At 41.6% G+C, this 27,891-nt stretch overlaps 1 protein-coding gene across 3 annotated transcripts in view; it reads right to left on the minus strand.

The window, feature by feature from the left end:
- Positions 1 to 1,267: 1,267 nt before the first annotated feature.
- Positions 1,268 to 27,891, minus strand: part of DCBLD1 (discoidin, CUB and LCCL domain containing 1) — a 48,813-nt gene continuing 22,189 nt past the window's right edge. Inside the window, exons 3-15 of one of the 3 annotated variants that reach the window (XM_074819264.1) lie at positions 23,337 to 23,474; positions 22,740 to 22,791; positions 21,917 to 21,986; positions 20,037 to 20,170; positions 15,341 to 15,381; positions 13,846 to 14,061; positions 13,006 to 13,136; positions 10,661 to 10,808; positions 10,455 to 10,571; positions 8,870 to 8,960; positions 7,792 to 7,841; positions 6,119 to 6,238; positions 1,268 to 3,651 (exon numbers count right to left, since the gene is read on the minus strand). In XM_074819264.1, coding sequence (XP_074675365.1) covers positions 3,134 to 3,651; positions 6,119 to 6,238; positions 7,792 to 7,841; positions 8,870 to 8,960; positions 10,455 to 10,571; positions 10,661 to 10,808; positions 13,006 to 13,136; positions 13,846 to 14,061; positions 15,341 to 15,381; positions 20,037 to 20,170; positions 21,917 to 21,986; positions 22,740 to 22,791; positions 23,337 to 23,474 — 1,826 coding nt within the window. In that variant the 3' untranslated portion in view covers positions 1,268 to 3,133. Of the gene's footprint in view, positions 3,652 to 6,118; positions 6,239 to 7,791; positions 7,842 to 8,869; positions 8,961 to 10,454; positions 10,572 to 10,660; positions 10,809 to 13,005; positions 13,137 to 13,845; positions 14,062 to 15,340; positions 15,382 to 20,036; positions 20,171 to 21,916; positions 21,990 to 22,739; positions 22,792 to 23,336; positions 23,475 to 27,891 lie in introns of all 3 variants that reach the window. The other 2 variants (XM_074819263.1, XM_074819265.1) reach the window with 2 other exon arrangements.

The raw sequence follows: 27,891 nt of genomic DNA on the forward strand, positions 1-27,891 counted from the left end.
CCAGAGGGTCAGACTCTGCTCTCACACAATCTCTAGAGACACTGGAGAGACCCAGAGCTAATGCGGCCCTTCCAAGTGTGTAGATGTCTCAAAATGGTGCATACTCAAACATTCTCTGTGGAAGGAAGATTTTTAAATGTGTGATGTTTGGTAAGGCTGCCTGAGTTATACCTGCAACTGGTTTTGATGGTGAGAACAGGCTGATGTAGACAAATGGAGTTTGATGTACGAGTATGTGAGAAGCCGTTCAGGGGAGAAGCATGAGGATGAGCCACTACCAGTGGGAAGACTCAGGCAGTTGTCTTTCCTTCCTACACCAGGATTTAGTATCTCCACCACCATCAGGATAGACTACACAGGTAGGAAGTTCCCTTGCGTATCTGCTGATAGGGTCACTAAAAACTTCCTATTTCCTGGGCTGAGATGGAGAAGGCCAAGACTTTTTATGTTAACTGTCCTCAGCAGTCCCTCAGATGTGTACCATGAAGCACCACGGCAGCAACCAGGAGCTGTGAGTGACTACAGAGCTGCTGCACTGCCTCCATCCCCATCAGCACCAAGCCACTGTGACACAGGGAGGATGAAGATGTTTGGGGATTTATTTTAAGCTGTCTTTTTGCAGTTTTGCAGGGGGATTTTTTGAGGAGGGTGGGGATGAAGGCAAGGTGCAAATTGAGACCCAACTTTTCATTAGGCTAAACCAGCTGTGTTAAGACAGGTTTGAGCAGCAGCAGAAATAGGCACATGCTACCAAGAACCCTTTGACACTTGTAGTATGCTTGCAGATGTGCAAAGCGTGTGGCGGAGGCATGCCAAAAGTTTATTATGAAGCAGTGCTGCCCCGTCCCGTTGCAGTGCTGCATTATCTAAGTGCCTCGTTAGGTGGGGAGTAGCCCTGATTACTGAACCCTGCTTATTCGTAAAGTGACAAGTCAGGCTAATTAGCTGTGTGGGTGGAGTGTTGGTTTCAGGCTCCTGGGGGGGCGGGGCATCCTCATCCTTTCCTCAATTACATGCATCCAGCAGCAGGGTTGGGTGCAGACGTTTGTTCGTGGGTGCTTCTTCTCTAGAGCTTATGGACAGAAAAGCTGAGCTAAATGGGGCACTGAGAGACTTTTTTTAGCCTGTCACTGGGACTGTGAATTGCAGCAGCGCAACTGGCACTTTTGCAGGGCGTAAGGAACACTTCCTTCTCACCCTGTGGGATATGTGGTGAGAGTGGGCGTGCAGTGATGATCAAGTCACCGAGTTAAGTAGCAGGCCTGTGTGACTGATTTACAAATACCAGTGTTCTTTATTTACACAGACATGTAAACAACAGAAGGTAAACAACACCGCCCAGCTCGGTCTAACAAACAGGCTGCTGCTGTTTCACTTCAGGACCTGAGGTGTTTTAGACATTTCACAGAAACAGTATTGACAGCAAACACAGGAAGGCTATGAGGTTACCTTGACTCTTGCTTCTTTGCACAGGAATCGCATGCACGGTGCGGCAGCGTGAGGGAATGGCACCACTTGAGGCCACAAAACAAGTGTATGCAAAGAACCCATTATGAGCTTGCCTTAAGGTTGGACGTGGCTGGAGTTAGCAATATTTGTGAGTAGTATCACTGCAACTAGTCTGTACTCTGACAGCACTTTCTACCCAAGGATCTGAAAGCACTTTACGAACAGACCACAAATCTTTGTTGCATCCTTTGCAAATTATCCCCAGTTTACACACAGGGAAACGGAGGACCTTCAGACAGCGACTTTCCCAGAGCTCAGGTTTTACTGGTCTTGTTTCCCAACCTTGTGCTTTAAATATAGCACCATTCTTCCTTCCCAGAAGTATATTGCTTCTTGACGTTTTAGGACAAGCTTTCAGATTCAAAATGACACTCCAAGCACTGCAGGTAGAAGGGCAGTGGACGGTCCCAGTTGCTACCAGAAGCTGTTTCACTTCAACAACGCCTCTGCTGGAAGAGGAGCCAGCTACTGTGCGATACATTGCACCCATCCCCACGCTTTTTCAAGTTTGTCCAAAAACAGAATTAAGGGTAACGTTAGCTGCAAAAGAAAAACTATTTGAAAGCAACTGTGCTGATCTACTGTCTTGCAAATTTAACTGCAACAGTATGCCATACACACACACTGTGTTTTACTTAGTCAAAATATTTCAAATAGAAATGCTCCCCTAAATCTGTAAGACAGAAAAATACCTAGTGGAGCAATGAAGAGTTCAGGAAGGTTGCTGCTTTGTGTCAAGGAACAAATTTCCTTATAGTTTAGCAGCAAAAGCATCAGTTAGGGCCTGAATGGGATTTAATTCTCAGCTAATTCTCACATTTTGGTTCTACACACACTTCCTGAAAAAAAAAACAAACCAAAACAAAACCAAAAAACCAGATTGACAGGTGTTGGGTATGTTGGTTTTTTTTTTTTTTCTATTGCAGAGTGATCACCATGGCTTGAACCCAAAATGTTTCAGCCTTTCTACCTGTTTCTAACGTGAATAGCAAGTTAGACAGGCTCAGCTCATACGCTAGATCAAATTCAAGCATATAAGAATTGCTGCTAAAAAAGCAGCCAGGAAAGTGGGTTTGAGCACAGTATTTAAATGCTCAGCTGCCTTCTCTTGTGCACATTATGCTTCAAGTAGTTTTACTTCTTCTATCATCTACAGTGATGCCCTATCTTCAGTTATCACAGGAAAGGAGATGAACCACCACAACCGTAAGATACACCATTTACAGCTGCCAGTACAACAGCAGGTAAAATAAAGACGGAGGAGGCCTGTTTTTCTTAAATAGTCTTTTCTGCAATCCTTTCAATCCCCCAGGTGAAAAGGAAACTTAAGAAATTCTCCTTAAATAAAAGCTATGTACAAATTGCACACATTGCAAATGGAGCACTGAGATCAGTTACAGAAAATAAGATGTACAGTCTTCACTGATAACATCTCTCTTGCTATAAACAGTGATAAACAGCATATGCTTTCTTCAGATGTCAGAACCCAGCAAGACTGCAATATTATGTACACAGGGCTTGTTTGCCTTCTGCCTCCCGCAGCAGAGTCCCTCCAAACTCTGTTTTCGCTTCAGAAAGCTGTGCAGCAACGTTCCTGCACACCGTGTCTCTCCTGCTCGACAGATCACAAGAGAGCTGTCATTGCTGTCTGGCTTATTGGTTTTAGGCAGTCTCTGGGCGTTGAGTAACCCTCGCTCCCAAGGGCATTGGGCTGAGGTTTCTGGTAGTCCGTGCTGTAGCTCACGGAGGTCAGAACACCATTAACTTTGGGTTTGTCGTAGTTTATGACACTCTGGGGTGTCTGATAGTCTCCATTCCTGGTATCGGTCTTGCATGAACTGGAGAAGCTGCCAGCAGAAAGGGAGTGTTTCTGAGATGAGACGACAGGTACGTTGTAGCCGTTTTCAGAGGGGAAATTATTTTCTCTTGTTGTGTGCCGCTCTATTATGGGGGTGGCGTATTCGGGCTCTTGGCTGGTCAGCGGCAGAGCATATTCATGCCGGTTAGCTCTGTGTGGACAGTGATAGTGATTTTCAAACTCTGAACTCCCCCTTCTTCCCTCGTCTTTGGTGTCCATGGGTCGAAAAGTAGATCCCTTCCGTGTTACTGTCCCAGTCCCGATCATGAGAGGCTGCTGATAATCTAAAAGGAAGCATGAACTGCTCAATAAGGCATAGATTGGTTATTTTATGTATATAATACTTATGTATACGTAGGTATTTTATGTTGAAAAATTACTCAGTTATTGTATCAAACACGTAGTTATCAGGGATACAAAGAAACCTTTCCCCAGCACTGGTCCGGTAACCTTCAGTGAGCAAGTGTTGCAGAACATGGCAGAAGCTCTTCCATGGAGGAACTCCAATCTGCCACCCCTTTTGCTACTCCCCCCCTCCCTTTCCCCACCTACCTACCCAAATAAACTAACATAATTTCTGGAGTATGCTCAAAACCCTAAAAAAAGAGAGAAGTCAACAAAATATTAGCAACAAACTGGACAAAAGACATTGCATGAAGATCCACAAGCAAGAAGTTCTCCAGAACAAGTGTTCCACTTTTGGAATAATTAAAATGCCCAGAGGATTCTTAACAAGCCTGACCAAGTGCTGCCTTTATTTAAAAGGCATCTTGCAGTAGCTTACTGACAAGAAGGATGAAGTTAGGCGGAACGGCAGCCAAGAGAGTCAAGGGAAGTGTGAAACGCGCTAAGCCAGCTCAGCACTGCTGCGGGCGCATGAGGGGGGACGAGTCGGGGGAGGAGAAGCGGGACCAGTGCTGCTGGAGGAACTGAGCGGTCACCCCGGTCAAGGGGAACGGCAGGGCTAGAGCTGGGGATGGGCAAACAGCCCAAGCAGGAGCAAGAAGCAAGATGGAGGAAATGCGGCCTTAAGAAGCGTGTGTTTGCACCTCTAGTTGAGGCAGATGCCAGGCTGCCGTCTAAGAAGGAGATCTGGACTAAAAGGGTTTTCAAGAAATCCAGTAAAACTATTATGAGAAAATTCAACGTTCTAACTTTCTCGCTTTGGTGCTAGTGACAATCTCTTACAGATACATACGGTGGCCTGAACAGCTCTAGTAAATGACACTGCTAAAGTATCATGTTTTGACGCAGGCGTGAAGAAGTTAGCTCAGTTTCTGTTCTGGCATCGTGGTTCATCTGACATGAGCGTCGAATTCGATCCCATATGTCCTGTGAATCTTTTTGGCAGTTCCTGGCTATGTCCCAAACTTCAGCATGTAGGGTGAAGGTGTTATGATATTTCACTAAGTAAGCGGTGCAGCTCTCCCCAGCATTGCTGCTGCCATCCTCAGCAATCTCCCTTGCTCAGGACGAAGCATCTCGACTTACTCCCAGCTGCCTTTGGGAACCGGCAGGCAGCCGGCGATTCAAAGGGAGGGAATTCCATGTAGCATGTTAACCTATATGCAAGTTGCATGCTCTCTGTGATTAAATTACTAAACGTCACATTTCTGGGCTGTGTTCGCATTTTTATGTCATGGTTCTTATTTTTAAGGAGACTGTAGGTGAAATGCTGCGGCTGGGGAGCTGCCTGGCCAGGCTGAGAGTTAAGACTTCCCACAAACGTGGCAGGAGGGGAGGATGGAGAGAGCAGAGGCTCCCCAGCCATGGCCAGGGGAGCCAGATAACCATGATTTGTGACCAACCTTTATTCACTCCCTTTCCTTCATGAAATAAAACTGCTTTATCGGTCTCTGCATATGTATATTGAAAGTTTCTGTAAAGGATTTAAACCACCTTTGAAAGATATCCAGGGTAGCACCATATGGAATTACAGTAACCATCCATTTGTTTTTTAAATGCATTTCTCTGCCAAATGCATTGGAGAAATTCTAAGGAATTTCTAAGGTCTGGAGGCTGGAAACAGCAAATTAATCTTTCTGGAAGATTGCTGATCACCGATCCCATGAAATGGCTGGTCTTACTAGTCTTTCCACAGAGACTAAACTAGGCAGGGAGAATGAATTAAAAAGTCATCCCTTTGGGATGTAAATAGTACTGATGCAGAGATTTGCTCTATCCAAACAGTGACCTGTAAGGTAGCAGTTGATTTTTATCTTCTCTCTCCCCTACCTGCTCTGACTTCAGCGGGCCTTGTCTTCAAAATAGTTCAGGCACCAGGAAAGCTGCACAGGGATCTCAGCACAACTTCCAGCTGGGCATGAAATCGCAACATGAACCAACTAAGTAATTACTCTATTTGCTCAGCAGCAAAGGGCATTATATTTTGTTCCATTTCCAGAGACATTTGTGTTTAAATCAAAACACAAAAATTAGACAGCAAAGGCAAACTATCCTATCCTAGGCACATTCTTGCACTCTATCCATGCCTGAGTGCCTTCCACGGTTATCTTAAGCTGTAACTATTTCAGAATCAAGAAATCTTTCCCAACAACTGCAAGAAAAAATTTCCAAAATAGTGATCTTTTTCCTCCTAACATATTTAGCTGCTTCACTATACATCTGGGATGAACATAGATAAATCTGTTCCTGGGCCTCCACTTGCATGAGAGCTGGCCTGTCCCTCTCCCTGTTACCTGCTCTGCAGGCAGAGCAAAATGAATGCATCGCAGGGGGAGCAATTGTTACCTGCCATGTCACTGGTGACCAGATCTAGTTTTTGTGGTGTCTCCTTCTCATTATTATAGCTGATGGTAAATTCAGTTGACTGATGTCTGGTGAAGGGCTGCTTGATTTGCTTCCAACAACCTATGATAAAGAAATAAAAATAGAAGGCTTATCAGCAAGTTAAATGCTTACAATCAGGAGACTTGTCAGAAAGTTTAATTTTTGGTGTACTCATTGCTGTAAATATATTAAAGTAGTTAAAGAGCAAGACTAAAATGGGCTGTTTGTAAAAAAAAGTCCCCTAAATTTGGAGGGTGAAAGGGAAAAAGTGAATCATCAACCGGGATTTCCAAGTGAAAACAAAACTTTATAGAGGATTTTCTTGGCAAGAAGGACTCAAACTCTGTAGGTGCCTGCACTGATGCCTTAACAGAGTACATCAGTAAAATACCAGCTTTAAATCAGCTACATGTTTTGCCATTGCTTATGTGGCAAAAAGTATGCTTAAAATTTCTTTTTTCAGTAGACTAGCATGGCTTCTTTGATATCTGAGCACCTGCACTCATCAGTTAATTTGTTCTCACAACATCCTTGGGAGACAGAAAAGAAAAAATCCACAGTGTCAGGCACTTGCCTGGAGCCTGCAACAGGAGGTCTGTGGAGGGTTGCGTTCAGCTCCCAGCTTTCTAAGTCCCAAGCCTGGTTCACAAGGGCTTAGGAGCTTGATTTGTGAAGCATACGCACAACAAATGAACTGACTGGATAAGACGCTCTCTCCAGTTTCTTGGGATTTGTCCTCATTACCAAGTGAGAAAGGATTATGATGTGACCTCGAAAAATCATATTAGCAAATATGATGTTAAGTACAAATTAATTTTCTAATGAGGGCGAGCTGCAGTGGGTAACAACATTCCTTTCACTGACGTCAGCAACTGCTGAGGGATGAAATTCTGGAGCTGAGCTATTGCAAGGCACTTGTCAAGACAAATGTGAATTGCTTAGTGGTTTCTTTTTTTATGGAACGCTGAGATTCAGAAGGATATTCTTCTATAGAGTTGGCTGGCCAGGAACAACAGCTAAACCCTAACTTCCAAGCTGATGGGAGAGCCCACTCTAGAAGGCATTACTGAGCAAGACAAAGAATATACTTTGAGGTTTTGCAGGCATCTCCTAAAGCAGAGTCCTCAAGCCAGTCCCCTATTCAGGTTTTACACATGAAGTGCAATTCAGTATTGTTAGGCTTTATAAATACAGTTCCAACCAGGGAGGGCAGTGAGATGGAAATATTAAACCCATAAAAAATTATTAGCCCTTGCTCTCTTAGAGAAAGGCAATCCCCTCTGCTAGGGAAAAGAAAAGGAAAGCAGCAATTTTCTGCAAAATAGGTATTTTGGAGGAGGGAAGGAAAGGGAGGGCTCCTGGGAACAGTCTTACATGCTAATTTATGCACTCTGTATAATAGATCTTTTGCTAATTGCCTTTCTGTCATAGAAACTAAATTATATTGTTTCTTGGGGCACTGTGCTAGGATGACACAAGTGGGACTATAGTTTGCCATTTCCCTTGTATGGAGATGTGAATTTGAATGAGGAAACAGGGATGCTATTTCATAAACATTTCATACTTAGTTGCATAAACCCCTTCCCGCTGGCCCAATGGCCAGGACAGGACAAAGTACACGATTCTCCACTAACCTGATTTCTGAGCACTGGATAATCCATAAGAAAGTCCTTTGGCTTCTCGCCTGCGAGGAGAGGAAAGTATTTATAAACATTTGCATTCACAGCATTTTAACTTTATGCCTTAGCTCCAGCAGAGAGAGCCTTTGTGTTTAGCAGCTGAGGACGATGCTTCACTTTGAGTTCTTGGAAGCTGGTCTTTACTAGAATGCAAGGCATGCAAACCAGTGTTTTGATATCCCATTGCAAGTTTTGAGTGCCAGTGTTCAAATTTCTTGTGTCTGGCACTCGTCGATTTGATGTGTCCATGTCTGTATGTGTCACTCCAGGTTATGTTTTCGATCTGTTCTTCTGAATTCTTTGGCTAGTTTATAGGTTTACTGGGGATCCAGGGCAGAGCTGGGTACGGCTAGTGATGAAGCAACATCACCAGAGCATTGCTTATACTTCCAAATCCCTATCTGCTGACAGAAGCATTTTCCAGCTCTACATGCAAGTGCAGGTTCATGTGAATGAACATCTAGCAGGAATCACAGTTAGCAGTGCTTCTTCCAGTCCTCTGACTTGTGAAATGAAGTGGCTTAGTTTTAGCTGCTTACCAGTGTATGTGTGCAACTCCTTACAGGTGGGCTCTGCTTTCAGCCCACTACGTTAAATGCTCTGACTTAAGGGATTCAGAAGCAGAAACACAATAGGAGGGAAATAACAAAAAATGATCCAGATAGATAGCTCAAATCCTCCCTTCACTGAATTTTTACTTGGCTTTCATGTGGAAACTACTCTGTCTTCGATTGCTTTATGCCTTAGTATTTGTGGGTATATGTAAGCTGAAGAGAACTGCCAATTACATTGGACTGTAAATCAGGGTGTGCAGTTCTGACCTGCTTTATCTTTGTTTTTGTCTGACTAGGGAAGATGTGTAATAAGAAATACAATTTAGAGAGACACGACATGAGTTCTGCTTAAAAGGAAGACTTCCAAACAGGATCAATTTCCAACTCCCTGGTAAAGAGGCTCTGGAAAGAGGGCGTGTAGTTGGACGTGATAGCTAGGTAGCCACACATGCCTCCTATAACAAAAGCCAGTATCTTACTTGCGTAGGGCTGCACAGATACAAATTCCAGAGAACAGGAACAGACACAGCACGATGAGGACAGGGACAATTATAGCTGTAAGCTTTAAGCCTGCATGACAAAAAAAAGAAAAAGGATAAAAGTTTAAAAGGGAAATTACTCTGAAGCTGGTAATTTTTACTACACAGAATACAGCAAAAGGCGGATAATCTTGCAGGAACGCTTCACGCAAGAGAGCATGAAAATGTAAAACTATAAAACTGCAAGACCATTCCTCAGCCATACTTGGTTGCCATGTACCTATGGGGAACAGCATTGAGACAAAAGAGTTAAATATACTTTCTCAAGGCTGACACTCGACTTAACATCTATATGCATCCTTACAAAGAGCAGTTCTTTCTTATTACACACTAGGTAACTTTTAAAAAGCCACTTACACTCTGTTTTCAGTTGCTTATAAAAGTGCCAAACAAGGCTGTAATTTTACATGCTGAGTAGCTGGCTCATGCTGAACTGGCTGAAACATTTCAGTCAAAATAGTTCAAAGATTTCCAGGAGTGGAGCTAGGGAAAAACCTGTTTAGCCCCTGTTAAAAATCTAACACAACATGCTTTAGAGCAGGGATTTGAAAATTAGCAGTGGGGTGGGTCTTGTGTCAGGAGCCTGCCATTTGCTATTCCTACAGACTCTTACCAGGTGTGAGAGTGAGGTAGTACAAGTATCCACAGGGTATTTACAATTTAGCAGATGAAATCTCAGTAGATTTCATTTTCAGTGAGCATGGATACAATTTACCCATACTGCTGCACAGATGAACTGAGCTTGCTCTTGGCAAGAGCAATGCAGTTTCAGAAGAGCTTTTTTTTCTTACAGTGATTACTTCTAACAACCAGGTCTTTTACAGAGACATTCCTACAACTATCAGCTATCTAATGGGTAGCAGTGTTTGGTGTAGTGGGTCTGGTAATTCCTGCCCGGCTATGGGTCCACCAAACAATCAGTATAAGCAACAAATTTTGTTTGTTTGCTTTTTAAGATCTAAGATACAACATCAAAAGATGAAGACTGCAAATTCAGGGAGAAGTATGTGAATTAAGGTTGTCTGAACCCCCATGAACACAGGCATTATGGAAGAGTGTTTAATTATGCAGTCGTGCGCTACTGTATGCTGCTTAGAGCTGGGGACCTGCTCTGGGAGGAGTCATGGTTACAGAGAGAGAAGGTAACATTTTTGTGAGACCACTGCCTCACATATTACAAAAATTATAAAATATAGGAAGAGAGTGAGGAAGAGCTCATCCAAAAAATGCTGATGAGTGCTCAGTATAGTCCTTGAGCCAGCTACCAAGCATGGCAAATAAACCAATATAACAGGGAAACCAAAGTCTGACGTTTCACACATCAAGGAAGATTAAGGCTTTCAATCTCTTTCTGTGCCTTAAGACAAAAAGAACCTAGGGTCCTCTCTCTTCTATCTGTCCTTAACCTTCAATAAGGTCTGAAGGGAAAATAAAAGTTTTGATTTGTGAGAAAGTTTAAAGTTCACTCAGGCTGGGCTGAAGAAATGATGCACCCTAGAGAAAATGCAGTGCTAGGTAGTGTTACCCAGGTTAGTTTCTTCTGACGGGATGGGCTCGGTAACAGTCCTGTCTTCTTTTCCAAGGGAGGTTTCTGTGCTCTGACTTGGTTTCTGCCACATTGAATGCGTAAATGAACTATTAGCTGCAAAAGAGAAGGGGGCATCAGTGACACTGTGGTGGCACAGGGGGCTTTGGAGGCACTGTGCCTGGGGAGCACTGCTTACCCCATACCTTGCATTATTCGACAACCCATCAGCTCAAGCTTCAATGCTATTCTTTGGTTCCAAGTTTGAGGGATAATTCGCACATAACGGGCCACTATCGGAGGGATGAAGTTATTGCGCACTATGTCACCAGAGTTGGAGTTGCCTTGGAATACCTGCAATAAAACGTAAGCACGTTGTTTGCTCTGTTTTAAAAGACTCTTTCTTCAAAGTGCTCCTGACGTGCAACTTCAAAGATTTTCATTATCCTAAAACTAATATAATGATAATCTGGAATGCAGCCACAAGATTTTTGGAATTGAGAGTTCTGGAAAGAAATAATCTTTACTTCTGACAGATGATCACATTTTTCTGTTAGCTCAGAGAAAAAAGATTATCACTCTCTTTCAATTCTGTGTAATTTCTAGTTAATGTATGCTGGTATAATGCTATCATTTTTGATTTAATAGCGCTGCAGCACCCTTACTTGGGCAACAGGGTATAAAAATGTAAAAAGAAAAAACTGAAGTGAAATATTTCTAGACATTTTAGTAAAATGGTCAGTTTTCTGTATAAGGCTTGAAGAGTGACTATTAACTATGCAGTTGTGTCTTCTTTTCCCTGCACTTATACAGCATTTCCCAGAATCAGCTCAGCCCATGTGCAGAACAGTAGTCCTTGCAAAAATTGGTTCTTGGAGATGCTTCAGCATGCTCTAGGAAAACTTAAAAGCCTGATGAGATAGGGAAGTGAGCTCAACATATCTTTGATAAAATGCCAGGCCACATGGGGTTCTGATGGGATGGGTTTTGTCATGCACCTTAGCTGAGATTAAGATCATATATAACAATTTCGTAAGATAATTTGTGTATAACAAGTCATTTTGAAAAACTGAAACCTGCAGATTTTAAACAGCTAGCCTTCACAGCCACTACTAGGTTGATTTGTCACTTTCTGGGCCGACACCCCCTCAGTTTAACATTTAAAAAATATTAAACCAGTTAATGTTGTGCAGTGAAACTCCTTGCCATACAAGCTAAGAAAATCAGAGCTAGTAGGAAAACTCTCTACACCTTTACCAAGCTTTTAAAAACTGGAATCAGGACTGAGGACCAGGTAGACCCGAGGACCTGAGTCAAGCTGAGTTCCCTCTGAAATGATGAGTGAAAGTCTGACTTTGAACGCTGTGGGGGCAGGGAGTGGGGCTTTTGGTTTGGGGTTTTTTTTTTGAAAGAAAACATGCGGTTTTCAGAGGGAAATGTTATCAGACAAACCTGTGCAGCACATCCTTTATCTGCAGGAACCAGTTGCAGTGCTTTCATCTGTTCATTGTTAAAGTCACCCAGAGTCTGTGAAAGCTGTTGTGTGGACAGGTATTTTGGTGTAAGAGCATTTATTTTACGTTCAGTTATATCAACTCCTAATAGACGTAGGTTGTGCCCAGAGACTTGTGTCAGAAGAGTCCCACCAGCGAGGGGTGGGAAGCAGGGCAGTCTCTGGTGACCTGAACACAGCCCGAGCAGAAGCTTGGTCGGCAGGGGCAGCTCCATCAGCAACACTGTACTTTTACCCGAGTTGGTTGTTTTGCTTGTTGGAGGGGTGGGTTGACCATCCCAGTTCATCTGAAGCTGACCTTCAGCTTTGCTGGTGCTGTACCAACCAATGCTTCTGCGCTGGTACAGCATTCCTAGCTGTCCTGGTTTAACCAGGATAGGGTTAAGTTTCCCCAGCAGTGGGGGAGGAAGCTCTAGCCGGGTTATTCATATGCCATGCTGACGTCAAGTCCAGGCACCAGAGCCCGGGAAGAATCGGTGATCGCGTGGGGTTCGCGCTGCCGGGTTTTCTCTCACTGCTGTATTTGGTAGATATTTTGCCCTGTTCATTGTTATTACTATTATTCTTATTGTTATTGTTGTTGTTTGTTGTGTTGCTGTTGCACTGCCGTATTAAACCTGTCCTTATCTCAGATCGGGGCTTTGTATTTCACTCCCTTTGTGGGGGAGGGGCAGCGGCCTCGTGGTCTCAGACCCCGGCAGGGGCTAAACCATTACACTAGCAAGGACAAGTGCTGAGCTGAGCTGAAGACTTTCCCAATGAGTCTGTGGCACAGCTTTATTTTTTTAAAAGAAGGATACACACATACACATGCCTTCCTGTGTGTGTCTCACAACTTCAGCAAGCCTTAGATAACTTCCTTGTTTCAACAAGCTCGCTCTCTACTCTATGGCCATAAATTACACTGGTGAAGACAACCCAAGTCTATACAAGTCTGAAGCTCCTAATCTTTCTTGACAGTGAAAACCTGCCCTTCAGTGTCAAGGCAGCGTACACATTATTGCTCTGTGCTTTCCTACCCCTCCCACTTTCCCTTACCTTTTCTTCATTGCTCAGTATCCCTTTGTAAGTTCTCCATTTTGAGTTGTTATTTTTGTAGTTCATTGTAAATGTCTTTACGTAAAAGTTGAAATTCAGCATAGTAGATCCAGAACCAGTGGTCTTAATCCCTTTTAAAAAAATGAAAAATACATTTTCATTTGTTAGGTGTCTTTTTTAAAGGAATATTTTTAAATGCAAACACAGAAGTCAAAATGATTCATAGAACTTTGCCTTCAAACTCTTTGGAATTCAGGGGTGGTTACTGACTTTAAAAGTTGAGTGAAGAACAGAAATCAGTTCTAAATTGTGAATTTAGAGCGGTGAAATTTTTAACAGAGCTCAAATTAATGATTCCAAAAATGGTAATTGCTTTTTGATGTTACGTTCCGTATCAGCAGTCTTTATATGTTTAGCAGCAACTGTAATTTACATTTCTACAAGTGAACCAGGAGTTGGAAATGGGAATCTCTTTCATCTGGGCCATTATTTCAAAGGCTATGACTTTAATGTTTCTTACTGATTCCAGAACTGCATCATTAATAGGTCCTAAGCAATCATTTATCATTCATCCAGACTCTACTGGTCCTTGTGTAAATATTTTGTTCTGAGCCTACAGCATGTTTACAGATCAGGCATGCATGACAGTTGAGTCCAATCCTATATCCCTATAGGAAGACCAATCTTACAAATAGCCATGATTTCTTAAATATGAAAATAATATTCCTCAATGCAGACCATTTCATTACATTTAATGAAAAAAACACTGCATTAGTGCATTATTAGCTCTTCAGCTGCATTCAGTTGCTTCTCCATATGAAACCCCAGACAGTGACATACCTGTTATTCTCTTCTTCTCTCCCAGGTCTATTTCCAGCCATTCACGATTGCTGCTGTGGTTAGAGGCCCAAGACAATCCTGGGACTTGAAGCCAAGCCTTGTCAGGAGACCACTGGAATAGTTGCCCAAATTCGTTGGTCTCCTCCCAGTAAGAAGATGCAGTAACCTGGCTCTTGGAGAGGAATCCCTCTTCCAGACTGAGAGATTTATTGCAGCCTAGGAGTCCCCACACAGACAGGCAGAAGGAGTTATTTTGTGTTTTCACAGTATATTTTTACATTAGGCTAGCAACATATGAAGACCACCCACAACAGCAAAGTCAGATGTTGCCTAATCTAGTGCTAGGCTGATGCTATCCATTAGCTGTAGTGTTTGCCAGTCAATTTGTAGTGGATGATCCAGTACCAGACTGCTGCGGTCCCTCTCCTTTACCAATTTAACTCCTACATACATGACACCTTCTGACTACATCTGCTATTTTTGCCATTTTGTTTTTTAATCTCTGCAGTTTTGTCTCATTCCTGTGAAGACTTCATATATTTTTAAATTTTCCTTCTGAAACATAATATTTATGTTTCAAGATTGGCATTAACTAATTTTGCTGTACAAAACATTTCTCAGATGAAGGCACTGTACTGAAAGGAACACTCTACTGTAAATATTTCATGATTCTCACCTGCAATTAAGGCTAGGAAAGTTACTCATTAGAGAAGCTCCTTGATACTGCTGCCAGGAGCTGCTATCATGAAGATAATAGCTGCAGGTAAGTATTACAAACTCCACCAAAGAACCCGCAAAATTTTTGCACATCAAGGTTCTTCAGAGAAAACGGGCCAGTGGAATAAGGTTTCAATGAAGTTAAAAATAATTCCCTGGCAGTTTCAAAGGCCTATACATGCTCTACAGTTTTCAGTGGAATAGTAAATGATTTTATCTCAGATGACTGAAATATAATTCAAATGAACGAGTGTGAACTTTTCCCCCATCTTTGCTATGTTTTATGCAAATGAACAGTTTGACAGATTAAAGACGCTTTTGCATCTTGGAAAGTCATAAACAAAAACTTGTTCTCTATCAGTGCAATGTAAATATATTTTCATTCCTCCTATGTTTTTGTTCTCTTCTTGTATAATGAAGATGGAATTTATAAATGTCTGTAGAAAAACTGCTTTCATTTTCTGCCTCCTAAAGTACATAAAAATGGGATTATCTGATGGCCATTTTTCATATGCTGGCACCAGAAATGTAACAGCAGAATACTATTTCTTTTTCTTGTCTATGTGAGTATGACCTATTCCTATTGTGGTTTTTTCTAGCTCAATTCACATCCTTTCAATTTTTTTATTCACTTGCCAATTTAAAAAAATTGCTGTCCTAAAACATCCTTCCTAGACACAGCCTGACATTCTCCTGATTACTTTTCAAAACTTTTACAGAAAATGCTTAAATAAAAAGGTAAAAATTGAATAGCTAAAAATAAAGCCATTATTCTTACCATTTGAAGTAAATATAAACCGCTTATCTGACAGCGAACCACTGTAAGAAAAGAAAAAGGTAATTCAGCCTTTCAAGATGTGGTCACAGGAATGCCAAGGTACAGTTTCAGAATCATGGTTTATCTAGCAAAATATCTCTGACCAGATAGCTGCTTACTTTGCTGGCTGGTTACTAACCCCAGTAAGAGCACTCTTGTGCCATCTCTCCCCGTGGCTGAATTCACATCAGTTTTTTAATGGTTCTGAGCATTTGTTATGCTTTAAAGGGACTCTCCATCCCATCAGCCTGTTACTCTTGCTGCACACTTCTGCTTTTCTCATCTGCACAGCCCCTGTACCACTGTGGGAAAGCTTTTCCCTTCTGCTCCTCAAATCAGCAACAAAAGAGCATTCAAAAGAGCCAGGATTGAGAAAGCTAACAGGGCCCGGAGCTACCAGTGGTACACAGCTCCAGCACAGGGCCCAGGTGTCTTCTCACCTACTGTAGCTTAAATTAGAGCAACTTAACTGAAACCAATGACTTCCTAGTAGTCTAAGTCCGCATCTAGTTTGAAGAAAATCCATTTTTAAGCATCATGAAAGAGGTACGCTTGATGGTGACTAAATCATCCCAGGTCTGGCCGTTCCTACTTGGGCTACAGGTGTATCATAGCCAGACTGAATGAAAACTACTCCTTGTTTTAATCTGCGTGGGAACCAGTTCTGTTATAATCATGACCAACAGCTCCCATCAGGAATGGCTCTTTTTGTTCCATTAACAGGACCACATCTACAGCTCCTTTTTTCTTCCTCCTTCTGATACGGACTGCTTTGCTTCAGGAGAAAAGCCATTTCTTGGGCCACTCCATACAACCCTGCACGATGCAAGACAAGATAAAATCACCAGTACAAGGGAAAGCTGAGCTTTCCTTGGCCTCCCATGGAGCCACTTTGATTCCCAGTGAAATGCCCCCAAGGTTTCATTCCAGAAGTGATGACTCTGACTGGCTGCCTAATAAAAAGAAAAGTCCCAGTTTTAATGTGAAATTAGTTTAGATTTCTTGAAAATCTGACCCCTTCAATGTCACTTCGATTAGCTGCACGCATCACTTGCCCCTTTTGGAAAGCCTTGGCCAGCATGACTGAGCAGTAAAACATCTTCTGCACTTAAGCATCGAGACAGCTCCCTTTCAGGCTGCTCTTTGTTGTTGGCCAGGAAAATTTCCCCCGAGGTACTGTTTGTGGGCTAACAGCGGTGTGCAAGGCTGTATGTTTTGAGAGCACTGCAAATGGGGGATAGGAAAGTGGTCCCATGTCAAGGTCAATAAAAACACTGCTTCTTTTTGCCACTGAGGGAAAACTAATGACTACAGGCAAATGAAGCCCTTCAGAGATGACGGAGAGCACTGGGAGGGAGCTGATTTATTTGGGCATGTAGGCGGTAGAGTAGTCAGGAGAAACTCAAGCCCGCCCTCCCTCCCACATCTTCCCCCCAGGCAATCCTCAAGGGCGATCAGATGTGCTCTGCTCACTTCAAACCAGTTCAACATTACCACCAAAACAATTTTTGCTTTCTTAGTGAACACAAAGCAACCCATTTCAAGAGAAAAGAAGAAAATAATACCCCATGGTGATCAGTAAAACCTACCCAAACCAGAAATCAGAGCACTCCTCGAATACTTATTTATGAGATAACACTTTGTAATGAATAAGTCACCCAGATCCCTTTCAAATAGAGGGCTACAATTTTAGCACAGAAAGGGAGTAGGTTAGCATTTCTAAGGTCTGTAAAGCTAGGAAATCAAGCTGAAACATTTCTGCAAGTCACTGAAGAGGACAAACTCATTCAGTAAGTGGTAATTCATCAGTTTCCTAATGTGACAGGTGGCATTTGTCACACACATTTCACTTTGTCCTTTAAGGGATGGTATCGCCCCATGCTCCTCATTTTCCTGACAACCTTCAGGATCCTGCCTAGCCAACAGTACTAGTGGCAGGACTGTACAGGAGACCTGTGCTGGTAGGTCTGCAAAAAAAGGATGCTGCTTCCCCTAGTAAATTTCTGTTAGCATCAAATACTTTTTTTTTTCTTCCCAGAGTCCGTCTCAAGCAAGCTTTTTATAAGCAGTGCAGGTTGACCCTGAATCTCATCTTTCACAATTCACGAGCATGCGGTCTCTTGCATTTTCAAAGACAAATTTCACATGTGCAGATGTACAGTCATAGGCCAGGTCACATTACAAAGTTAAACCCCCATATATTTGTACTGGGATATCAGAACTGCCCAATAAATCCAGCCACTTGATCTTCATTATAGCATTTGCGGGTGCAGGTCCATGCATGGTTCTTGAGAACTGAAAACCTCACAGATGCTGGAGCATAACAAATGCACTGAAAAATGGCGTCAGGGAGGCCAAGGTCAGCTCTTGCGGGCTGGTGAGCGAGTGAGCCGTAATTCCACCATCACATTAAAACACAGATATTTAACAGCTCGATGCACTCCAGCAGCAGCTTTTGATGAGGTCAATTTCGGCTCAAGTCACTAAATAATTTAAATCTTTACTACTGAAATCCACTATAAATGAGATTTTAAAAACTTGAGTATGCTTTTACTTAAGGGTGTCTAAAAAGCTCTTAAAGCGCTGCTGTCCAAGCACCAATTTTTTCTCGCCAGCACTGGCTGCTCCGCAGGAATTTCTTGCAGCGTGTAGGTACCCTGAGGACAGGGAAACCATGCAGCTTTGGAAATACCTCTTATAAAAGCCTTTTTAAAGCATGAAATGCATTGGTTTATTTTCTTAGTAAACAGGCCCACTGTTTCTAGGAATGCTTTTTCATGTTTTGAAATAAAAGGATTTCCCTGCATCCTCCAATTTCCCTCTCCTGGGATAATGGGCTCACATCAGCAGTTCATCGGCTTCCAGGACTGTCCGAGCTGCCTGAAGCAGCAGAAGCAGCCTGGGAAGCGCTGTGCTAACACTCCCATTTTTCTCAAAATCTGTGCCATCTAGTTTGCAGGCATCCAACCCAGTATGAGCCCATTTACCTATGGCTTCCTGTTTAATCTGTAGAAAGTGATGGTTGTCTCCTCAGGGAAATTCAGTCCCTTCCAGATGTGCCTCATGCTTGAGTGCCTCTGTCTGCCCTGGTACACAGGGGAGCTAAGGGGGCTGCACTCTTGTTTGGGTGCTCTCCCACGGGCCTCACATTAAAGGAGCTAAACCCAAGCTCTGGAGGCTGGCTTCAGCCTGGAAGCGCACGGTTCAGCTCTCCTTCAAGTAAATGGTAGTTTTCCCACTTGATGTAGTAGAGACAAGTTTTGCATCTCTGTGGGTACTTCTATTACTCATGTGAAATGTATAGGGTATTTTGTGAAAAGCAACATTAAAAGGATGCTTGGCAGTTAAGGTGATGGGTTAATTATGCAAACATGTTCTCCCCCAGCACGTGTACATTTACTATCTTATTTGTTGCTTCATTCATTGCTCACTAGCTCTTGTACTGTGAGAAAAATACAAATGGGAATCCCAGCTGCCTTTCATTAGACCATTTTATGCGCTACTGTCTGAGTTACTCTTTCTGGAATTCTCAAGGATCATGAACATATGAATGTATGAAAACGGTTCTGTAACATCTTTAGATAAGGTACAAAATATTTAATTTAGGGTTTCACTAAGCTGGCATGTGCGATGGAAAGAATTTGTATTATTTGTTTTATGGAGGGACTTGGTGCCTCAGCCGAGCTCACCGTCCTGCTTTGCTTGAGACAAGTTTATATTAATTTTCTTTGGCAATTAACTTGCAAGAAAAATAGAAAATACTTAGGCTTTACAGGCTTTTGGCTAGTGGTCTACATGCTACCCAGCTTTGTATACTCCAGTGCAACTATATATAAAGCATTTCAATCTGTGCTGAAGTTTAAGCACAGCAACAGACCAAATGAATGCTTTTTTTTTTTTAATGAATGAAACCATGATTGTAAAATTGTCAGGAGGGTGTGGAGGAATCATGAGGAAAACAGGAAAAAAGTATAAAAAGGACATATTCCCTTAGCTCTCATAGGCTATGGGACTGAGATTTCCCTTCCTACAAAAAAAAAGGCTTCATGTAAATTCCAGGTAACATTTAAAAATTAAAAAATATAAACCAACAGGAATGACAGAGGCAGTTGCTGGAAGGGCTTACTGTGCTGGATAGAGATTAGAGGATTTATTTCTACTTCAACAACAGTACAATTAAAAGTCAGAAGATAAGTGGTAAATATAACACCCTTGCTATAAATAGTCTAAAAGGGAAAAACTCTGAACATGTCAAAAGCACAATGTTTAAGAAGTTGTTCATTAAATCCCCTATGGCTCAATGCCACTTTTTATTTATTCATTCTTCCTAGCTTTTTTTAAACTTTAACATGAATTTATCATGATTTATTAGCACATCGATTAAAGGTGTGTGTTGCAGAACATTGTACTTTCATTTATCTGCTCACAAAGTAATTTGCAAATATGTTTCAGAAGGAACAGGAAAAAAAAAATACCACCCTATACGGTATAGAGCCACTAAAAACTTGGAACATTTTCATATTTCCAATGCCAACACCATTTTAATAAAGCCATTGAAATAAAGCCCAAAAGCCCCTAGACCCACACCTAACATCTTTTCCTCCCCAGAAAATCTTCTGCTGACCTGAGCCAGCCCGGCCAGGCCAGCGGTACTCACTCGTGTGAGGGGACCCCGTTGGCGACGACGCCTTCATAGCGGCTGATGCCCTTCTGTTGGGTGACGCTGATCTGACCGCCCAGCTCGTCTGCGATGATGCCTGCATGTATCGCGGACTTGCACAGCAGTGAGGTCTGAAAGGCAGAAGCCGGCAGAAGCCAAAGCTCAGAGGATCAATCTGACAAACTGCTAATGCTTTCACTTCCAAGTCACTAGTGTACAGGTGTTACAGCTCATAAAATCCAGCAAAGGCTCAAGAGGAATAAGAGGCAGGGAAGGAGAAAGAACAGTAATCTTTGAAAAAAAGATTCCAAAAGTCACCTTTTTTTTTTTTTTTTCAATTGAAGAAGCAAATAATCTGCTTCTGAGAAGGTGCTGTAAGACTTTAACCTAATAAGTATTGTGTCACTCCTGGGGAAAACAAAGTCAAAGGCAAGGCAACTCTTCTTTGCAAAAAGAAAAGGATAATTACTTGATGGACTTGCCTGAAGGCAGACCTATCTATTATGGCACTGTAGGATTTGAGTCATGGCATGCATGAGGAGATTGGGCTATGTGTTGACTAGTTGCTGCTGGGTTTTAAGCATAGCCCATTTGCCAGTATCTCAGGTGGATAACGCTGAAAAATACAGGCAGGACAACTTGTGTGCCAACTAGGTGGTAACAACGTACCACTGGGCTAGGGCAGAGCAGAGAAGGGCCACTGGAAATGTGCAAAGGAGACAATCCCAGGGGCTGCTGGCAGAGACTGGTCTCATTCACACAGGTCCAGCTTGGGCTACACTACTTGATAAGCTGGGGTGCCTGGCTGTCCCCTCCAGGGAGGGCTGGGAGGGGTGGGGACACAAAGGCAGCAGGTCTCCAGGGGAGCCCTGCAGGTTCTTCCCATCAGAAAAGCTGAATCCCCCTTAACGGTGGAGGAAAATTTCTTTCAAAAATTCCTCAGCACAGATAAGATCTGCATGAGGTCATGCCATGTGCAGCTTTTCTTCCCTAATCACCCGAACGAAGGGCAGGAATAACTCCAGCTAATGAGAATGTAATGTGGCATTTCTTTGTTTCTTCAGCTCTGCCACTTTCCAGGCTGGAGTAGCATGCTCGAATAACTGGATGAACAGGTTAAACATGAACACTGACTTTTTGGAAACTCAGCAGCTGCTGATAGGGTGGGATTTTACTTCAGGGGTATGATTAAACTTACTCCACCGTGAAAGGTGTAAAGATTTCACAGGCATGACGGGAGGAGAGTCCTGGGTGAGGGGCACAGAGAGAGCAGTGCACTGTGCAATATGAACTGTGGATAAATGCAACCACTCAGGCAGCTTCTTCACTTTAAAGAACAAGCTGTTACACCAACCTAAGAGGTTCATAGTTATTGGTAGGATGTGATTAGGCAGTGTATAATGTTTATCTCATCTCAGAGCAGATTGCTGGGATACTGCAGGCGTAATATTAAACAAAACCTGTATGTTAACAAAATGTATTTTTTTCCTACAAGAGATAACTTTAGAAAAGAAACGCCCATGGACTCCAAACAAGTAAAAGCTGAAGTCACAGGAATATTTAGTACATCAATGAGCACTGCCTCAAGAGGGACAAACCCTATGCAGGGTTTTTCTAAGAAAGCCAGAAGTTACAAGTCAGTAAGTGTATTTGACAATCAGTGGAATTTATTCTCACACAATTGATTGATCTGTTTGAAAAGTGTCTCTGTGTGCTTATACACTGATAACATACTCATATACTGATAATAAAAGGTATATTTAACACAGCTGGAAAGAATTACTGACAAAAGTCAAATAGCAAAAGTTGAAACCAAGTTGTGCTATGCTTCTCTCTTCTGTCTTTATAAATTTCCCCTCATTGTCCTGTGTACTTACATCTCTGTATCCTTCTCCAATATTCCCAGAAATGTCACCTGCTATGTCTCTGCAGCCAGCAGGACAGTATCTGCTGTAGTGAGAAGAGAGACTTGTTTAAAATATGAACTGTAGTGACAATACACAGAAACAAACTCATACAAAAGAAATGCTCTCAAACCAATAAATATTTTAGAAGTAAGTTCTGGCTGACGGTCTGTTAGTGAGTCTAGGAGGTAAATAAATGGGCCCTTGAGTTCCTGAGTGGACTGTACACAGCAGCACACAAAGAACCAGAAAAGCAGTTTTGCAAGGGCATGTCTGTTTAATTCTCTTGTTCTAGAAATGCTACCACACGAGTTTTCAGCACAGCTCAGATAAGAAGCCTATAGGCACATCCAGACAGCAGCCAGAAGAGCACAGTTTATTACCATTTCAAATCCTATCACAAAGTTCAAGGAACCAAGATATTATAGCTTGTCCTCAGATAATCCTGTATCAGCTAGGACGTGATCTGCTCTCAGAAGCACTGGAATTTGAGGCTACTTGAATTTCAAAGTGGAAACTCTTTTTACGAATGCTATGTATATGTATGACCTAATGAGAACTGCTGAGAGCTCTGTAACTCCATTCCCTCATTTTTCTGCGTCCCAGGCTTCCATTCTGCACTGCTGCTCCTCACAACCAGGCCTTGGACTATTACAGCATCAGAGCTCAAAAAAACCCCATCAATTCTCCAGAAAACCAAGACTGTACCTGCTTATATGACATTTTCTAACAATTGGACCAGATGACAGATACAGCAAAGCAAGCCAGAGCGTAGAGAGCTGCAAACCCTCTTTACCTGTATTCAGCCTTTGTGTAGTGGTTTGCTCGTTCCAAACATGTGATTAGATCTGTGAAAAGTTCACAAATGTCAATCCCCATTGCAGGATGTAGAAATACAGACAGATATTTGGCTGAACATTAATTACACTTAAACACCTGACTGTATAAATACTTAAACAATTTTATTAGCTAGAAAGCAACAGCTATGGTTTTCTCTCATTCTTTTAATCCCCTTCTTTTACTCTTCTTGTTTTACACCTTCAACGATGGTGCACACACCACCAGAATATTGACTGCAGGAATCAAATCTTAATCTCCCCTATCCCTTCACCCTATCACTGTGTAGAAGAATATAGTGGAGCTTCTATACAGGAGAAGGTACTAATTTTCTCTTTCACTGAGCCTGGATTGCAAATTGTCTAGGTAAGATTTCAGCAGCTATTATATCTGGTTAAGGTTACAACTGCTTCTTGCACACATGCTATTAAAAATACCATGGTTCATGCTAATCTGGAAATATTTGGGACCAAACATTTGGGCTAAAGTCTATGTGTATAGAGAAGATAGGGGCGACTATGCCACTAATCCTTTAGTACTTTTGATCTCACTTTACCTGGATGATCACTACTGGCATAGGACAACAGAAAGCCTCGTCCTGACACGTGGGATCCACTCTCAAAGTGAATAGTCGCTTCATTGCTATCCAGAATGATTTCTCTGGGGACGGGCATCACATTACCACAGTATGGCCCTACAGACAGAACAAAGAAGATTTCAAAAGTTTAGATGACATAATTAGGCTGGAATATTCTCATGATTAGCAAAGAGTTTCATAACATGCTCATTCTCCTTCAGTACCAATCCAAATGTTGACAAAAGGGTTTTGGCTTCAGTCCTTTATGGTTATGAGCTCCAAAGTTACCGTGACAAGGAGCAGCCAGGATCCAATTGTTTCTCCATGGTAGCAATTCCAGCATCCACTTCTCTCATCACATAAGCCTTAAGAGAATGATTAATGCCCTTTGGCCTTTGAAGTACAGCATACTTACAACATCAGTAACTCATTAGAGGAAAGAACCTAACATTCAAAGGCAATCCAAGGGATCTTACACAGGGTCCCCCAGATAAAACTCCCCAGGCCTATACAGCTCATGCTGCTGTAGCACAGCAGCCATTCAGGAAAGATTAAGATCACAAACAGGGTACCTGGTTTTCAAGGACCTGTGTGCCATGAGCCAAATTGTACTACAAGGCAGAACCACTTTACTCAGAAAATTTCTCAATTTATTTTCCTTTTAAAAACATCATCAGACCATTGAAGCATACAGTTCTCTAGAGTTTTAAATGAAAAAGAGAGAAAGGGGAAGATGAAAGGTGTGGGACAGGGAGACAAGAGCCTTTGCGCTTACATTGAATTAGATAAGGGTTTTATAGCTACCAACTGCGGTATCTTGGAACAGTCTTTGGGACACTCCTTTCTTGTGACAGCAGGCATGCCCAAGATTCTTAATAATTACATTTGCTTCTTCAGAAGTCAGTTCCTGAGGGAAGCTTTCTTTTGAGATTGCCACAGTCTTTGCCCTTGCCTTCTGTCACCACACCTGGGTGCAAATACTTGTCCCTGGCTGCCCTCAGGCACAGATGACACAAAAAATCCAAAGCAGTTTGGGTACACTTTTTTGAATTCATGAGGATGCTTACAATATAAACTGCTAAGAAGAGGTTTTTGTAAAATGGCAAACAGCTTTTTCTTCCCAACAGAAAAACCAAACAAGACCCTTTACAAGCCCTCAACCCATCTGTTCTGTTGAGGTGAATGACAGCTTTTGTGTCCTAAAGCGAGTCCTTGGGATGAAAAATGATCACTTTGATTTTTCCTAGACAACCTCATTTTATTGGTGTTATATACTTCAGGGCAACTTGGAACTGACTTCAGAGATGGATACCAGAAATTACAGTCACAGCATGACACAAATTTGATGAGTGGTACCCTTCCTAACGGTCTTCTAAAAGCATCTTCATTTTGCTTGATACTTTTTGGGGGGGGCTTTCCCAAATACTTCATTGGCCTTGTAACAACTATAAGATCAGCCTATAGAGTAGCCAGATCAGAGCCAATGACATCCAATTCTTAGCAGAATGGGACAAACCAAAGGAGGAATTCTGTCTTTTTGCTTACAAAAATCATACAGCAAAGCCAGGCAGACAGAGAAATGAGAGTTGAATGTGACATTTCCCTGGAGTACTCGTGTGTTGAAAATGACTCACAACTTAGAGAAAACAATGTCTATAAAAAGGGTTAAACAACTTGCTTAGGAAATGAACTTATCAAAAAGACAGCATCTGACACTGTGTCATACCAGACAACTGCACGAGTGATTTATTTGAGAAGGTCTTTTGTGTCAGATTGCAGTGGGAGAAGTAAAGTGCTAACTTTTAGATATTTTTTTTTTCAAGAGAGAGAAAGGGGAAGAAGACAGGGAGGCATTGCATTTCTTCAAAATAAAATGCCTGAGAAAGATTTAGTCCTTTTCTTCTCTCAAGGACTGTCTCTACATATTTTCTCACAAGTGCTCTTTGGCTTTCTCCCTCGCAGCAATTGGCAGTGACCTATCTACTCTGTAGGTATAATTTAGATGGCTGATTCACTCAACCACACACTGGCTGGATCAGGACTATGTGTCTCCTCCAGTAGCAAGTCTACATACGTTCCAGATAATTATACAAACAAATCACACATGTCATAAGCTAAAACAATAAAATAAAATAAAAAAGTCTAGACACATAGAGATGTATAATCCAAATGAAAGCCAAAAATTCAGAAACAATCAGCTTAAGAAATCAGCATACAATGCCTAAAGACAAGTTTCTACTGTTAAGTAATAAATCCAAGAAGGGTTACCAGGCTATGGTTGTCTTCTGCCAAGAGCAGTTCTGGTGTACTGAAAGAGTCCCATGGGTAGCTCAAAACTAGGGAAATTAATTCCTTAAAGGATATAGAAGCAAGAAAAAGTATACAATGAAAGAAGGAATGTTTTCCAAAAGTTTATTAGTTTTCTGCATAGATTTGGAAAAAAAAAAAAAAAAGGAGGCATTTATTAATACTACAAAACATTCATTTGTTCTTTTGTTGCAAACTGAGGAAGCCTTGCAAAATATTTCAACGCTTTTCCTCTCAATAATTCAGGTGATGCCATACCAGCACTACACTGCTGGACTTCTGACTTCTTTCAGACTTGCAGATCTAGCAGAGTTTATTTCCATGCTATCATATACAGAAATGAGCGCTAAGAGGTAGAGTTTAGAAAAAAATGTTAAGTATTATCTCACCTCTCTATTGCTGTTCTTAGAGGAACTGTTCAGATACCGGTTTGGCTTAGAGGTTCTTTACTCCCTGAAAGAACTAGAAACACGCACTCTTTTCGGTGCTTTTTTGTTTAAAATGACCAGTGTAAGCACCTTTCCAATTTGATTTATCCAATAATACTGGTTTAGGTTTAGCAGAACCTCTCTCCATTTTACAGAGTGACCTTTTTAACCTCGAATTCTCATTTTCCTCCCAATTTATTTTACATTGACTGTCTTCCAAGAAATTCCCCAGGGGGACAACTAGTAATGCTTAGAAAATAGAACTGATTCAGGGTCAAGACAATTCTTTGGGTTCAGTTTTGACTGATGAGAGAATTTTATGCTTTCTTCTGTTTTCTAATTTTCTTTAGAAAAATAGTGTTTTTCCTATGCACTTCCATACATTTCCTTTAATGTTGTAAACCCAGAGAAAGGATAGTCTTCCAGCCTCCCTGATTTCAGCTTATGGTGTGCCTGAATTAGATGCACTTTCTATATACACAGTAACATCTATTAGATTTACCTTCCATTGACACACTTATTACCTTGAATACCTAGATTGTGAGATTTTATAGACATGAGAAGATTAAAACCAATCAGCATCTGTAGACTTAATCTGAAAACTGTATTTATTAGTCAGTATTTTCCACTTGCAATTCAGGTGACAAAAACACAACTTTAACATTTACTTTTAAAACTCGTATGTGCTCCCCATATTCTCTGTCCATTCCACCTAGGATTTATTGATTTCTCCAGGCTCTCTATATGAATACTGTACAACTATAGTGGAAAGGAGGGATGATGGAGAAAGCTTTGGTTTGTAACTAGTATGAAACGAGAACCGTGTTTATAGGGCCCTCTTAACTTTTACTGCAGCATTTGGACTTGACTCTGGATAAATTTTTAATTCCTAAACCTGGGACTAAGCCAAAAGTTTTTTAAGATCCCTTTTGAGAACTGCCAGATCACGTTATCAGTTTTTCATCTTCTAATGTTAGTTGTGAGGTGGGTTGTTTTGCATATTCGGCTTGAAAAACGAGTCATGAATGCTGATCTCTCCATCTCTCTCCATTTCCTGTTAAAGTGATTTGGCTAGAGCTCTGCTGGGGTAAGTAGGCAGGATTATTTTGTTTGTTTACTAAGAACAAAGAGTTTGATTTAATAAACAGATGTGTTACATGTCATGAAACTGAGTAGGTGTTCTCCATATTTCAGTATTACTACATCTAGATGCCAGGGCCTTTTCTTTTTTCTGTGTCTCATTAACAAGTTGACCCAACTGTGGTTCCGTCTGTTCGCTCCAGATTCTTTAATATATATATATTTTTAAAATTTTGCAGGAGAGCTATTAGGGGCCTAGGGATTTCAGATGTACCTAATTTAATATTCTCTATAATTGAACTAACATTTAATGCCTTTCATCCAGAACTTCTGATCTGTCGGTATGGTTTAGGTGGCTTAAATGAAATAATACTTTTATTTTAGAATCACTGTTTCAAAGCAGTATTAACATCCTGCAAGATACACAGTAAATTGTCTCATGGATATCCTTTGGCTAGCTCCTCTGGAGACTGAAAAGACTATTTTACGTGTTGTTTATTTTTTAAATGTTAGCAATAGTCTACTGCTTTTGTCTTTTTCATAATAGTGTTGTCTTGCAAGTCAGATGATCTTTACAGCATTGTCTGGTTTTATGAGGTCTAGTTTACTTCTACTGTCAACCAGGCTCTGGCATATTTCCTGAGATTGCTTTGTTGAATTATGTTCCTTTATTTTTTCTACTTCCCTTAAGAAGTGCTGTGCCTAGAGGACTCTCTTCT

Source organism: Strix aluco, chromosome 3, assembly GCF_031877795.1.
Source record: "Strix aluco isolate bStrAlu1 chromosome 3, bStrAlu1.hap1, whole genome shotgun sequence".
Taxonomy (NCBI): domain Eukaryota; kingdom Metazoa; phylum Chordata; class Aves; order Strigiformes; family Strigidae; genus Strix; species Strix aluco.